Source organism: Panthera pardus, unplaced genomic scaffold (assembly GCF_024362965.1).
Source record: "Panthera pardus isolate Hobbes unplaced genomic scaffold, ASM2436296v1 HiC_scaffold_16, whole genome shotgun sequence".
NCBI lineage: Eukaryota > Metazoa > Chordata > Mammalia > Carnivora > Felidae > Panthera > Panthera pardus.
Genome location: NW_026526721.1, coordinates 13,584,607 through 13,600,166, shown reverse-complemented (window position 1 = coordinate 13,600,166; position 15,560 = coordinate 13,584,607). Strand labels below are relative to the sequence as shown.

Genomic DNA, 15,560 nt, shown 5'->3' with positions numbered 1-15,560 from the left:
GGTCTAAAATGAGGTTGAACTGAGAGGTAGAGTTGAGTGGCAATGCGTTTCTGTCTTAATAAATAAAGTCATGTGCAAATCTGAGTTGCTATCGTCTGGTGCCAGCCAAGGTTCAGATGCAATATGGCACCAGGACGGACCCTTCCCTCGCTGATAAAAACTAAAAACTTGGGACCAAAGGAAAAAAAGCAAGTACCCAAAGACTGCAAAGTGTAAGCAAAAGCAAGCGGACTGGGGAAGGGAGTCAAAACCTGAAGAGGCCATGCACACGGGAGTGAGTTTCCTGGTTTTCTCTCCTAGCCTTGCCCAGAAGGCGTTCACCCAGCATACCCAGACACAGGCGAAGCAAAAATTCTCAGGACATGCCCGGCTGTTCTGGCCAGAGAACCAAGGTAAGTGGTCCCTGAAACCAAAGGAGTGAGGGGGATCTCAGAGAACCGAGAGGCGGAGAAGCAAACCCACTCATGCTGCGTATAAACGCACATGAGTTCCGGGCTCACCCCTCAGAGGCACATGCCTCGGACTGACCCAAAGCAAGACGGCAAAGGCTTTGAGAACTGAATTATGATACAAACCACAGCCCACGTCCCAGACGAGCCAGCGGCACATGTGGGGGACAATGAGACCAAAGTGACACTGGAGCCACCACCCACCAAAGGGGAGGCAGAACTTGTCATCTGAACCTTGCCAGGCTGATTACCTGCCAAAACAGCGAAAAAAGAAAAGACCAACATTTTCCGGGTGATTTTAACAGGACTTAGGGTCTCCCGATATAATACTTAAAATGTCCACGATGTATTCCAAAGAACCAAGAAAAGCTAACCAATTCTCAAGAGAAAAGACAATCCATAGATGTCAATGTTCAAGTGACCCAGATGTTGGCATAACAAACAAAGACTGTTAAGGCCGCTATTACATGGTTGAAACCGCAGCCCAATGTATCCTGGGACTCCCACGCTAGGAAACGAATGCAAAGCGCACCCAAAGTGATCAAAGGAGTGAGGAAAAATTCGTCGAGGTTAAAATGTTTTTCTTCTGAAATCTCCTCTCCAAAAAAACTAAATAAAATAAAGCAGCTACTCTAACTGTGCTCCCTGAGTAAAGGTAAGCACTCTTGAAATAAATGGAATCCTCAATGGCTTCCAGTGTCTACACAAAATCATTATGAACATAACTATTGTATACGAGCAGAGGAACAGAACACAAAAAAGAAAGGTAAAACGTATTATGATCCAAGAGAGAACATGCAAGCTGTGTCTTTAATCACACTGATGTTACGTTTTCCCCCGCACTGCATGAGAAAACATTCCAGTTAATAGAAAATCACCCCACGGCCAAGGTCTCTGGGCAGAGAGGAACAAAGAAAAATATTCCTGTAACTTTACATTGTACAGAGGAAAAAGGGGGAGAGGGGCGCCTGGTGGCTCAGTTGGTTAAGCATCCAACTTCAGCTCAGGTCATGATCTCGTGGTCTGTGAGTTCGAGCCCCGCATCGGGCTCTGTGCTGACAGCTCAGAACCTGGAGCCTGCTTTGAATTCTGTGCCTCCCTCTCTCTCTGCCCATCCCCTACTCTCACTCTCTCTCTCTCTCTCTCTCTCTCTCTCTCTAAAAAAGAAATAAACATTAAAAAATTTAAAAAAAAAAGAAAAAGAGGAAGAGAAAGAAGAAGATACAATGGAAACCAGAAATAACCTCATCACCTTGAGGACTAAGGAGCCTGGAATAATATTTTTATGGTACGGCATATCAGAGTCCCTAGATAAGTCAAGCGATTCAAGCAGTACCTCAAACACACAGCAGAATGGCCCAGCCCTTTCCCTGAAGAATGGGAAGGCTCCGAGTGGTCAAAGCCCAGTCTTGTGTGTCAGCCTGCCAAGGTGTGTCTTGTTCAGAAGTAGACAATCAAAAAAGAGAATTCTACTGCTGTTGCGGTGGAACATCCCTAGAGCAAAACCCTTCTTATTCTCAGGAAGCAAAACTTACATTTGTGAAGTGCATCCAAGAAACTGGCTTTGAGCAGGTTAAAATTTTCTTTAAGAATATTAATAGTATTTCACTTTCTTAGGGCGCCTGAGCGGCTCAACTCTTGATTTCAGCTCAGGTCACGATCTCACGGTTCATGAGTTCGAGCCCCCAAGTCGGGCTCCACACTGAGGGTGCAGAGTCTGCTTGGAATTCTCTCTCTCTCCCTCTCTCTATCTGCCCCTCCCCTGCACACACCTGCATGCGCATACTTCTCAAAATAAATAAACTTAAAAAAATAATAATAATAATAATATTTCACTTTCTCACACGCACGTGAGCACACACACTGGCAACTATTCTGGATAGAGCGATTAGGGGAAATTTTAATTTCCAAAAGTTATATTTTTTGGATTTTCTAAAGTTTCTACACTAACCCTGGAATTCATTTTAAGGAAAGAAAAATAAGTAAAACATGTTAACATGTTGTAAGTCTCTGGGTTTTTTGGATAATTGAGAGTGAGGATGTGGGCACTACATTGACAGCTACAACAAACGACACCAAACCCAAACTCAAAACAGATGGCTGGGGAAATTACCTAAGGTAAAAAGAACACCATCTAGCTTGGACTTCATCACGCTTTCCCTACATTCCAACAGCACTCGGCTTGACCTGTTCACATGGCGTCTGCGATGTGGTTATTTGTACACTGATGTGCTGCTCTTGCTTTTTATGTATCCCCTTCCCATTTTATTGTAATTCCCCAGTGGCAGGGACCATGCTGTACCCATCCATGTCCTGGTCACCTCTAGATACTCATTAACACAGATCTCTTCACTGGGAGTGGTCGCCGTGCAGCCCAACTCGTAACAAGGGTACTTCAAATATAAAAACTGTTAGAGCTCACGAGTGGGCCCGAGATGACCCAGTTCGAATCAGATTCAAGTCAGAAGGCAACTATGAAAGCCAGGTTTCTCTGTCATTTGGCAAGGACATCGTGAAATCCAAGCATAAGGCATTTAATGATGTATGTAAATTATAATTATTAATAATATAATTTTTTCACTCCCCTGAGGTATTTAAAAACTTATTAAAATAAACATAATGATCACCCTTCTATGACTTGAAAACAGACCTCCACATTTGCAGGAGAAAGGATGAAATGTATTTATTTCAAAGTTAAATTTGAAGCGAAAATCACAAGACAACAGATTGCAAATTTAAAATTAGCTTCTGGTGGGAGGTCTTTGGTTTCAAGCCTGTTTTTTCTCTCCTGGAGGCTGAGCTTGAAGACAGGGGTGGGGGGGGGGGGGGGTTGGGGGGGAGAAGCTAAGATTACACGGAGACAAAGTTCTGAAAGTTTCTGCTCAATCTTTACAAACCCATGAAAAATGTTTTTGCCAAGTCACACGCGAGCACCCCTAACATGACAGACTAAACAGGAAAGTTTTGCAACAAATAAAAGATGATCTTTGATTTAGAAAGATTATTATTTTGACTGTATTTATTTTGCTTTTTAAAGATTATCCAAACCACAAACAAAATATATCATTGTTTTGAATTTAAGATTTTGCAGCTAGGTTTGTCTTTTTCAAACATAATCCAATATAAAGATGCTGAAGCTCAGGGATAAATTTAAAAGACCCCGAGGGCAATTCACAGGGTGAGAAAAGATTTCATAGGTACCAGGCTTTTTCTTTTTTTCTTTTCTTTTTCTTTTTTTTTTTTTAAGCTTTAATGCTAATGCTTTTGAATTCTTAGATGGGTGTAACCCTAATCCAAAGAAGCGGTTCCAAATTCTTTTTCCCATGAGCTCCACGCAAGACAGCAATTCCAATTATGCTAAAACATATCTGTCCCTCCCCCCTCCCAACCCCACCTTTGAAGCATTTCCATTAATTCATGCAGACACATATACAGGCTCAAAAATACATATACAAACCTACCTTCCAAGGCAACAGTGGTTCCCAGCCCAACGTGCCCCAAGAGCACTGTGGCATTTAGATACTGAGATTGGAAATGGCCAGGCTAAACAGTGACAGGGGCTGGGGCAAGGTATCAGCACCTGTCCCTCGCGAAGGCCATCATGGTCTCATCTGAGTCTATGAGGAGGTGCCAAAAACCTGGAGAGGACCAAAAAGAGAAAGGAAATGGTCAGCCAGAACACAGAAAGTGGGCCTTTTTTTTTTATGGCGCCCATTTTTCTCAATTCTCCAACATCCATGTTGTGTGCAATACCCCGCCCCAAATCACACAGTGCAACAGTTGGCCGCAGGTACAAAGTGACAGGCATAATCAGATACATAAATAAGTATGAGTGTGTTTATACTGATGGGAAGAAACAGTCCCACGAGCTACATTATCATTTTCCCCTATTTCTGTGGACGAAAGTATCCGATGACAGAAACAGGTTACTTCGGATGATTTCCAGGGCTCTTCTTCCTCTCCACAAGGTCTCAACGGACAGACACACATACAAGGAAACAAGGGAGTCTCAGCTATTACCAAAGCAGGGCTATATTTATAATGGAGGTTGAAGAAAATGTTAAAAGGCAGGAAAACCAAAGACCTAATTAAATACACAGACCTCGTGGCTTACATCTTTGCAGCTGGCAAACTTCAGAGACCACTCATAAAGAATATGTACAGAAAAGAATTTAGCAAAATATCTAAACTTATTTAACACAGAAGAGAAATTGACAAGGATAACTCCACGAACGTGCAGTTTGGATGGTTTTTCGGCAGCTACTGAGTAAGAAAGGAAGAGAGACTGCGGGTTCCCTGGGGTGGCTGCACCTCACCACTGTCCTCCTGGGCACCCATCTGTGGGGCAGCCCGCTGCAGCCACCCATTGCTGATGTTTTCAGCAAGGCGAGAACACGAGGCGCCAAATGCTTAGAGCAGGAACGCGGAGAAAACTGCCTATTTTGTGGAAGGCAACCCCACAGGGGCAGCCAATAAATAAATGCACACATCCACAGAGAACAGTAAGTAAAGTTGCGGTTGCTTCCTTATCTTGGAAACCGGGCTATTGAACCTGAAGTTGGTGACTCATGCTTGCAAGAAAGGGAGCACTCGGCCTCGGCAACACCCCATTATTAGCCTACAATACGTGCCCTTTCCATAATACCCCCATCGCTGGCTTGTTCTCACTCTTCCCCTAGGCATCCTCCTGAAGCTGTTCGCTGCAAATTTTCCAATTTTCAAAGCAGTTCCCGAATTGCTTAGGAACTGGCAGAAATTAATAAGCAACAGCCCATTTATATTGAAATGGACTCATTACGGTGCCAGCTGCCAATAATTTGCAAGGCTGGATTCTTGCTGGCAAACGGGGCCTGTGGGCGGCTGCCCTTTCCACCTGCACAACAGAAGCTGATAATGCATTTTTTAAACACTTTTTTAAAAAGTACACATTTTATCTACCAGAACGAAAACTTTATCTATATGCTTGTAATTCCTGAGTAGAAGAAAGATTAAGGGGAAGAAGATGAAAGTTACAGAGCATTATTTATAAAACATGCAGGAGGAGTGCCTGGGTGGCTCAATCAGTCGAGCATCTGACTTTAGCTCAGGTCTTGATCTCACAGTTGGTGAGTTCGAGCCCCACGTCGGGATCTCTGCTGTTGGCGCAAAGCCCGCTTCGGATCCTCTGTCTCCCCTCTCTCTCTGCCCTTCTCCCAACGTGCTCACTCTCTCTTTCAAAAATAAATATTTTAAAAAATAAAATAAATAAAACATGGAGGAAAACAAAATTGAGTTGTATCTGGTATCATTTTTGCCTGATCTTGGTGGGAAAAAAAATTCTTACCTGAGACCCAGGGTGCAGAATTGACCTATGACGTGGACTAACGAAGAGCCTCACGTTTGTTCTTTTGCAATCAGCAGATATGCTACGGCTGCAATGTGCCAAAAGGCACCCACTTTGCCTACTGTGAGTTAGCTCCACCGTGGCCTTGAGACTGTGCGCCATGGCACCTTGAGAACTATTAGTCCTCTGAGTTTTCTTCAAGAACCGCAAAGAATTCAGTTTCAATGGAAGGCAGCAATGCACCAAGCTCAGCGCTGGGGGGTTGTGACCCTGAGTCCTTGCCGCATGCATCAGGTCAAATCTCGGCTTCACCATTTACTTGCAGGGTGGTTTGGGGTAAACTGTAAATATCACCCCTCTACAAACAGAATGGCTCCCAGACCACTGGGTTATTATGAGCACTGAGTTAAGATCACCTACGTGACATGACTAGCTTAGTGCCTACCCCTTGGTCAGTTTGCAGTAAATGTTAGCTATTATTCCACCGTTATTTAACATTTGTAAGCTGTAAAAATACTCGCTATAGAAGGCCACCGTCACAGGGACTTCCTTAAAACATGATGCCTAACTCACTGAAACTGGGCTCACAAGTCACCTTAAATCTGTTGCGAGGCAACAAGGGAATTGATTAATGCCGCCGGAAGATGTGATCTACTCGATCTGTCACAGCGCAGGCACCGCACTGACTCAATCTGGCAGCACCAGCGGCCCGTTGACGTTACGCTGATGGGACGTGAACGCGGAATGTACCACGTTTTTCAGTCTCGTTCTAATTCATCGTCAGCTCACATAGTCAGTTTCTGTGTCAGGTGTCAACCAGTTTCCACAGGGAAGTACATGTGCTGGAGGTGGGGAAGGAATTACCAGACGGAATCTCAGGCTTCATCTACCTGCAAAAATAGACAGGGCTGAGGGGTCCCGCTGCTCCCACCTTCCCGTCTGATGGGAGCTAACAATATGACGGGTGTCAGAAATAGTGTGTCCATGACAGTTAATCCATAGCTTTTCCTAAAAAGTCTGCCAGGCCGGAACTCTTCTTTTTCACCTTCAAAAAACACTCATAAGGGGCAGCCTGTCGTTTTTAGGTCCTTACAAGTTCCAGACACCAAAGTATATAGAGAAAGGGGTACTGTATTTGCCCTCAAAGTATCGAAGCTCGTGTAGAAGGCTCTATTACTTATGTGACCTTGGGCAAGTATCCATCCTGAAACTCAACAGGGGAAATGTGAGATTATCTCCCTTACTTTCTGACATACAAAGATTGTTAAAAGACAGAAATTAAAGAATCAACACAAAACATTACAGGAACTATAAAATGCTACATAAGTATGTTCACTCTTTTTTTTTTAATCTTTTAAAAAAAATTTTTTACATGTATTTATTTTTGAGAGACAGAGCACAAGCGGGGGAGGGGCAGAGAGAGAAGGAGACACAGAATCCGAAGCAGGCTCCAGGCTCTGAACTGTCAGTGCAGAGCCCGATGTGGGGCTCGAACTCACAAACCGTGAGATCATGACCCGAGCCAAAGTTGGGACGCTCAACCAACTGAGCCACCCACATGCCCCTAAGTATGTTCACTCTTAGGCTATTCATTATGACTTAGTGCCCAAAACGATTCCATGATTAGTGAATTAATGAGAATCAGGAAGTTTCCCCTCACCCTGAACCTTAAAAATAAGAAGCAGAGGGAGGAGGGCTATAGAGATCTCGGATCAAAATTCTGAACAAGTCAGAATCTTGAATATTTATATGTAGTAAGCACCCAAAAAAATAACTTTTAGTATTCACTTAGTCTAAAAACCAGTACTGGATAGATGGATGAATCTGGGTCATTGAAAAATTTTACATGGTCCAGAAATTAAAGAAAATTCACTGGTCATCCTCTTTACTTATTTTTATACCATTGCTTTATTCAACAAAGGACTCAGTAGTGTGTGACTTTCCAAGATACATGATCTAAACCAGAATAGAAGAAATTACTACAAGCCAACTCAAATTGGGAAAACATGGCACTTATAAAATTCGCAATTCCAAATCAATTGCTCAGAAGAAGGATGAATGTTCTTGGTACTAAAATCAGACAGGAATTCCCACTGAGATCCTCTGAGGCCACTGTGATACGATAAGCAATGCCGTGGACCACATCCTTCCACATGGGCTCAGGGACACATTTCATACGGACGTTTCTTCTTGATAGCCGATTAAAAAAGAAAATCACAACTCAGTGACGGAAGTTCTGAAGAAGCAGGACACTGCTGAAGAGCAGAGAGGCTGCATCCTTCCAGGAAATTTTCCTTAATCACTGTTTGCTCTCCACAGAGTGCTGAGGGGTGGTGAGCTTAAGGTAGGGTTCTCTGGCTCATGCCCAACTATCGCTGTGTCAAGCTATGACAACCATCCCCATCTGGCATGAGGGGAGGGTTCCACGAGGGGGGCGTCTGTTTGCCTTGTGTGAAAACGGACACTCCAGGCCCACCTTCCCCTCCCAGGAGAACCATGTGACCCCTAAGGGCAGAACCAGGATTCTTATCACAGAGGAACGAGCCATGACGGGGGCTCCAAACTCCTAGCGCATGAATGACATACGTGGCTTCAGCCTGGCCACGTTTTCGAGACAGGTGAAAACAGGCACCCAAATCAGCTGAACAAAATCCCTGGAAGCTCCCATAGCCAAACACTGCACTAGTTTCGAGCAATGCTATTTCCTAGTAGATCCAACTGTATCCCGAGGTAACTGAGGAAACATGTTCATAGAATCAGTATTTTTAAGCCAGCTATAAGTCAAGGAATCTCCGCTAAAATAATAACTTTAATTTTAGAACGGTGAATCTTTGGCAATACTTAACCAACAGGTTCAGCTGGGACAGACATTACCATATTTCATAGGAGTAAAGTCAGTGTGTTTCAAAGTGAAGTAACATGTTCTACCCCAACTAAGCGCGATCTACCATTTATGGAATGCTTAGTATCTGTCTGGCAGTGAGTCAGTGGCTTTAGGCCAAAATACTCTTCTAAGTTTCCCTCAGTTCTTGGTGTTTATTGTCTTGCAGCTACAGTTGGACACTGGTAACTGCCCATGCATACAACTCCAACATTGCATCACGCACTACGAAGCTCCCTCCCAGCTTCGTCCAAGGGTGTTTGGAAATCCTCAGTCCCAAGGGGCTGTGTTACACAGCTGGCCATCAAATCTCCCCAGATATCCCACGGCCCGGCCCAACAAGGGCTCAAATGGCACCCAGCTTACTGAAATGGACTTAACAGCTTTTTCAGGACAGACCCTGAGAACCACGTAATTTCTCAAAAATCTAAGTAGCATCATTCCCACTAGGAAGCCATGAAGCTCCTGAACACTTGAGAATTCCACCCAACATTCCCGGAGTAGTGACCATGTGATATCAGAGCCTGCTCAGCTCAATTTCAAGTTTGAGTCACGTCAAAAAAGCACGTCCATGTCATTGCAAGAGGGAATAGAACATTTGATCTCCAAAGAAAATGGATGTGGACCACAGTTAACTGCTAATGCTGACATCTGTCCTTCAGCATTACACCACGCTGTGGCTTAACTTCACAGGGTGTTCCCAGTACCCGGGAGAGGACAGGACTCTGTCGAAAGTGCTTCCATACCTCCCGTGAGACCTAACAGACTGTACTATCTTAAACCGCACACGAGAATAATCCTCTCCAGAACACATCAATGCCTTAGATAGGAGAGATTTCAAATGACGTCTTTTCCAAAATCAAGTCACCCAGGTCTCTTTCCTTGAGTAGACCTGCCTCCCTTTCCCATTCCAGCTGGAGGCCTCCCCAGGCACAGGAAGAAGCCTCGTATCCCAAGCCACTGGGTGACATGGGCATGGTGGGTTAGAGCAGTTCCTCTTTCACTGTCAAAGGCTACAGTTCCAGAAGGGGAATTTGGTTCTAGCTCTTTCTGGCTTTCCATGCCGCGGTGCGTAGCCTGGAGACAGGGGAGTCTCCACTCTGAAGGACACGGCCTTAGCTGAGAGGAGACTCTCAGGCTAAGAACAGACACCTTCTCCAGGCCCTCCCAAGTGACCCAGCCCTCGAGAAAGGGCAAGCTGCCACTTCCACGCTGGTCTCCCACCCCTACAACCCGGGCTCTCCCTTCACCTGTTCTCTCGCCGAGCAGCCAGGAGGGACGTCTCTCAGCCCAAAATATAACTGAGATGTCATCGGGGTCAGAGCAGGATGTGGTCTTCCTGGCGATTTTATTCCATTTGCCACCACACAGACGCAACAGTCCCCTGACCTGGAGCTGCCTTTCCCACGCAGAATGGGAGGGCCACTCTGTGAGTCAGGGAAGAGCTCCCTGGGGGAGGCTGTGCACCCAAGCAGCCGGTGTGGCAACTGTGCCTGCCAGCAACGAGGATCAGGACCGCCTTCAACAGCATAGAAGAGACAGAAAACACCGCCAGCCTCTCTGGAGAGCTTATTGGGCTGGGGCGCACCAAACTCGCACAGTTGGTCTCTCGTGCTTGAGCCTAAAGGGTCCATCAGAAAGAGTCACTCCCCCCCCCCAGCTGGTACCCCTTCCTTGGCTCATCTCCTGCTGCTGGTGGTATTTGTCTTGGCAGAAGGCATGTATGAGATGGCAACATTCTCTAAGAGAAAATGGCCAAAGAGATTTTGGTAAACCAGATACTAAGGATGGAAAGGAAGGAAGAGAAGCTAAAAATACGAAGTGAGTGTGAATATTGGATTAACAACATAATTTAGTAACCAAAACTCAATGAGCAAGTATGACAGCTGGCAAATGTAGCTGCCCTACATAAAAAGTGACGGTGTAATGGGTCCTGTGCAATACCATTGGTAAGGGGATAGTAGGAACATCAATCCTGATACGTGTTTAGATGGTAACGTAGAATTTTAATCAACCACTAAGGAAAACATTTTAGTGCAGCAAAGAATCTTCTACTTCGATGTCGAGTAAAATAATTTTTTAACAAATTCTTAAAGGAATTCCTCCCAAGGATTTTCAAAATGGGGGTGATTCTTTTCCTATAAGTCTTCATCTTCTAAAAAGGAAGAAATTAGGGCTCACTCCTAAAATAGAGTAACAAGACAAGGTTCCACAGACCTAGCATCCCAAGTCACTCCCAGGCTACTCAGCCCCAAATGCTCCTTTACGCTCTCATTTTAAAGGAAAAACCAAACCAAAACCAAAACAAAACTTTTAAAATGACCTTGGGGCGCCTGGGTGGCGCAGTCGGTTAAGCGTCCGACTTCAGCCAGGTCACGATCTCGCGGTCCGTGAGTTCGAGCCCCGCGTCAGGCTCTGGGCTGATGGCTCGGAGCCTGGAGCCTGTTTCCGATTCTGTGTCTCCCTCTCTCTCTGCCCCTCCCCCGTTCATGCTCTGTCTCTCTCTGTCCCAAAAATAAATAAAAAACGTTGAAAAAAAAAAAAAATTTTAAAATGACCTCAATTTTTTATTTGCAATTCACTTCCAACTGTCTTGCAGTTATAAAATTAAGACTATAAGCTCCAGCAGGTAAAACACAGTCCCTTATTCCACTGGTCCTAAGAAACACATTTTTCACTTTGAACATTTCTGAAATTGAATGTCCCTTACAATCTCAATGGTGTAGTGTGGTTTAACTGGCACCATTTTCTTTCTTTCTTAGTGGTACATAAAATAGTGGTGTTTCCTACAATTGAGAGCATCTTTTGAAATAGAGCATATAGGGGCACCTGGGTGGCTCAGTTGGTTAAGTGTCTGACTTTGGCTCAGGTCATGATCTCTCAGTTCATGGGTTCGAGCCCCGCATCAGGCTCTGTGCTGACAGCTCAGAGCCTGGAGTCTGCTTCGGATTCCGTGTCTCCCTCTCTCTGTCCCTCCCCCACTCAAGCGCCTGCTCGCTCGCTCTCGTGCTCTCTCTCTCTCTCAAAAATAAATAAACATTAAAAAACTTTTTTGGAAATAGAGCAAATAGTTTTTAAATAGTTATGCTTATGGCTATCTGAAAACTGCTTGTGAATGGTTTGGAGAAGAGCTTATATAATTTTGCTGACTCATACCAATAGTTAACCAACACTTATTGAGCACCTATTGTATGTCTGGGATGAGGAAACAGACCATTTCCTTATGATGCCCCAACTCTGAGAATACAAACAACGGTCACTTATCCACTTAGTAACAGGGCTGTAAAGGCTCATCTGGCATTAAGAGTGAATAAGAAGAAGAAACAGGTTAATTCTGCTAAGAGAAGCTGTCATTTGAACCTGGTCCTCACAGGCTAATAGGATTTGGCTCAGCTTGTGAGGATGGGAGGACATAAACAGGGACAGGAGGGGATCTGCAAAAAGAGAAGGGCAGAACTTTCCAGGAAAAGAGCAAAGGCCCTAAAGGATGAAAGCATTAGTCCAATGTTGTAGAGAGGCAGATGCACGGAAAGGATCTGGGGGCACCTGGATGGCTCAGTCGGTTAAGCATCCAACTCTTAATATTGGCTCAGGTCATGATCTCACAGTCGTGAGTTCAATCTCTGCATCAGGCTCTGCACTGACAGCACAGGGCCTGCTTAGGATTCTGTCTCTCCCTCTCTCTGCCCCTCCCCCCCAAAATAAATAAATAAACTTTAACAAAAAAGGGAGCTGGAGGTGATGAGGCTAAAAAGATGGGTTAGAGCTATGGATGCCACACAAAGGAATCAGACAGGATGCGGAGTAGAATATGTAATGGGACTTTATTAGCAGAGTTACATAATTGAACATGTTCTCCCAGCCCCCTGGGCAGCAGGGGAGAGAAGGTGGAGGCTTGTTGCAAGCAACCAATCAGGCAGTGTTTAGCTGGAGATAAAGTGACCTACACTGGGCCAATGGAGAGTCCTGAAGTAATAAGAAAGGCAGGTGGAGTCAACAGGACTTAGTAGCCACATAAGTAACTGTGAGAAATGGGAAGGGAAGGAGAAAGAGAAGGAAAAGATGCTTCTGAAGTTTCTAGTTTGATAACTGACAGAGAAGGTGACAACAACACCTTCCACCATGAGGCCAAATAGAGCACTCAATTCAAAAGTGTTATCCTTGAGAGGTGGGGATTCATAGTGATCCTACTAGAGATGTAGCATCCGTTCCACACAAGGTCTCAGCACAGAGGAACACATTAGCATGGCATAGGAAGGAGGGAAGGGAGGGAGGGAGGAAAGAAGGGAGGGAGGGAAGGAAGGGAGGGAGGGAAGAAAGGGAGGAAGGGAGGGAATGAAGGGAAGGAAGGAGGAAGGAAAGAGAGAGAGAAAAGGAGGGAGGGAAGGAAGGAAGAGAGGGAAGGAGGGAAGGAGGGAAGGAAGGGAGGAAGGGAAAGAGGAAGGGAGGGAAGGAAAGGAAGGAAGGAAGGAAGGAAGGAAGGAAGGAAGGAAGGAAGGAAGGAAGGAAGCCCTGTCAAAAAGCTTGGATCAGGAAAGATTTATGGAGACACAAATATTGGCCAATTCCATTGTATAATCGAAGAATTTTAAACACACACACACACACACACACACACACACACACACACACACCTCGGATGACCTGTGAGAGACCAGAAGTTTAAAACATGATCTCAACTACTTCTTCTACTGACTAAGCCAATGGCTATAATAACTGGCTTAACTAGCATCGATAATTTAACACAAAAATAAAAGTATGCTGCCTCAGGTTCGGTGCCACCAAGTTAAAATGTAAATCAGGTTTGAGTTCAGCCGCCCAAACTCTCTAAAACTCAGGATACCCACTGTGCCCCTGCCTCACCCTGAGACTGGGCTTATAATTCAAGTAAGACCACCGATTGCAAGGCGGATGCTCCAAAGCCATCCAGGTCGTAGTGAAGTGCATCTGGAATGCACAATGCACAAAGTAGTACACCAGACACTCCTTCCAACGCAGCATTTGAGGACAATGACTTCCCTTTCCGTCAGTGAGTGAAATGACAAGGGACAGCGGACCTCGGGCAGAGTTCTGGTGTTGTCGGAAAAGCCTGGGAGCGTGGCACGCGGCGATGGGTTCATGGAGATGGCCGGAAGGACGTGGACTAACTCCACAGCCACAAGCTGAACATAACCTCCCTGAACACCCATTCTCCTTAAATGAACAGGAGGGTCTGGAAGTTTCTATGCTCCTTATACTTGAAAAGAAGTCCATGTGTCTTCAACCTGCTTAAGTTACAGTGTGGAAGGGGCATAATGAGAACCATCATGAGATTCTCTTTCCAGCAAATACATGATTCAAATCAAGGCAAAAAGTGCCAGGGAGCTTGGCCCCAGAAACACAAGACGGAATAACCAATTCTTACTTTAAACGCTGGTGCAAGATCTTTTGGGCTGAATAACGACCAACATTCATCCTAACTGAATTAAAAATTGGGAGGGAAATGAAAAGCACATGAGGTGGCTGCAGACTGAGTTTTTAAAAAGTAGAAGGGAAAAAAAAAAAATCACATGACTTTTTTATGACTACTCCCTGTAGTCAAAAGAGGATAATCAGCCTCTCTCACATAAAGACAGTTCCTGGGAAACCATGGGAACGTGTCTGAAACAGTGATACATCAAAGTCCCCGTGCAGAAAAACTGATACAGAACATAGCGAAGCAAATCTGTTTCTTGTATGACGGCAACTAGCTTAGAAAGCTTGACATTCATTGCCAAGTAATATCTATGAGACCACACACAACGCAAGTGAAAAGGACACCAGCCTGCCTTCTAAGAACTAATGAGGATACTCCTGTCCAGGGCACTAGTGTGCAAATGGTTTTTATGGGCATCCTCATTCAATAAAATAGTTCGGAGCATACCCCCCCTCAAACAGTGTGAGTGTGCGTCATTACTCATCTAATTAAGGTACAAATTGCATACATGAGCTGTTGTTCAAATAAATTATGCACATTTTAAATTTCTGTGTATGTTTATAATGTGCATAATTCATGTGAGCCAAACAGAAATACACAAACATGTAAATGCACAAGATAGAAAGAAAATATTAATTCTGAAATTTCCTTCTCGTGCCCTACTGAAATCATCTCGCACATCCATCTGACACGGACGGACGGCTACGGTTACGGTGCAGAGGAAGCTGATCTGGAAACCAAGACAAAATAAGAAGAGAAGCTCACAGGAATGCCTCCTTCCCCGGCCGCATGACCCCAGCAGGAACAAAACCACCCAGGGTACCTACTCCTTCTCCTCCCCCTTCTGTCTGTCTTGTTTCACCTAAGACAGGCTTTCCGTTTCTTCCAGGGGCATAACTGACAGGTGCGGTCTACGGGTTGCAAAAGAACTCTCTAGCAGCAGAAATCAGGTCATCGTGATTTTAAAAAAAGAAAAAGAAAAAAAAGAAACTATCCCCAAATCTGTTGCTAATTTTTGTTTTCTAAGCCTATTTGACAAATTCCTCAGTTTCCCCATCTGTACACTCTAAATTTTACCTATATCTCAGCCTTCTTATGAAGCAACATCACAGCACTGTCAAAATCTCCCAGAATCTTCAGGAACCTATCACCAGGTTTGAAACGTGCTGAAAACTTTAGGCTGCTCTGAAGTTCCTCCGCTGATAGGCCTAGGTCTCACGAGAGGCCGTTAAATTGTGCTTTTTGCCATCAATATATCAGTCCTTTTACCAATACTCAATAAAACAATGCCATATGTAGCAAAAGAAAACGCTATAGGAAGGAGGGACTCGTTTTTGCAACTTCCTCCTCTCCACCCACCACAAGACAATGACTGGCCAAGAGGCAATAAGCAAAAACAAGTTTCCAACGACGGTTGCATTTTTTGGTGTGGGGAATCCAAAACGCAGCCAG

At 44.7% G+C, this 15,560-nt stretch overlaps 1 protein-coding gene across 9 annotated transcripts in view; it reads right to left on the bottom strand.

The window, feature by feature from the left end:
• The window catches only part of TIAM1 (TIAM Rac1 associated GEF 1), a 391,533-nt gene that overhangs the window by 140,904 nt on the left and 235,069 nt on the right, over positions 1–15,560 (bottom strand). For all 9 annotated transcript variants that reach the window (XM_053903151.1, XM_053903146.1, XM_053903144.1 and 6 more), the window contains one exon: positions 3,911–4,087. Coding sequence is in view for 1 of the 9 variants with exons in the window: in XM_053903152.1 (XP_053759127.1) it covers positions 3,911–3,964 (54 nt within the window). In the remaining 8 variants the exon portion in view is untranslated. The remainder of the gene's footprint in view (positions 1–3,910; positions 4,088–15,560) is intronic.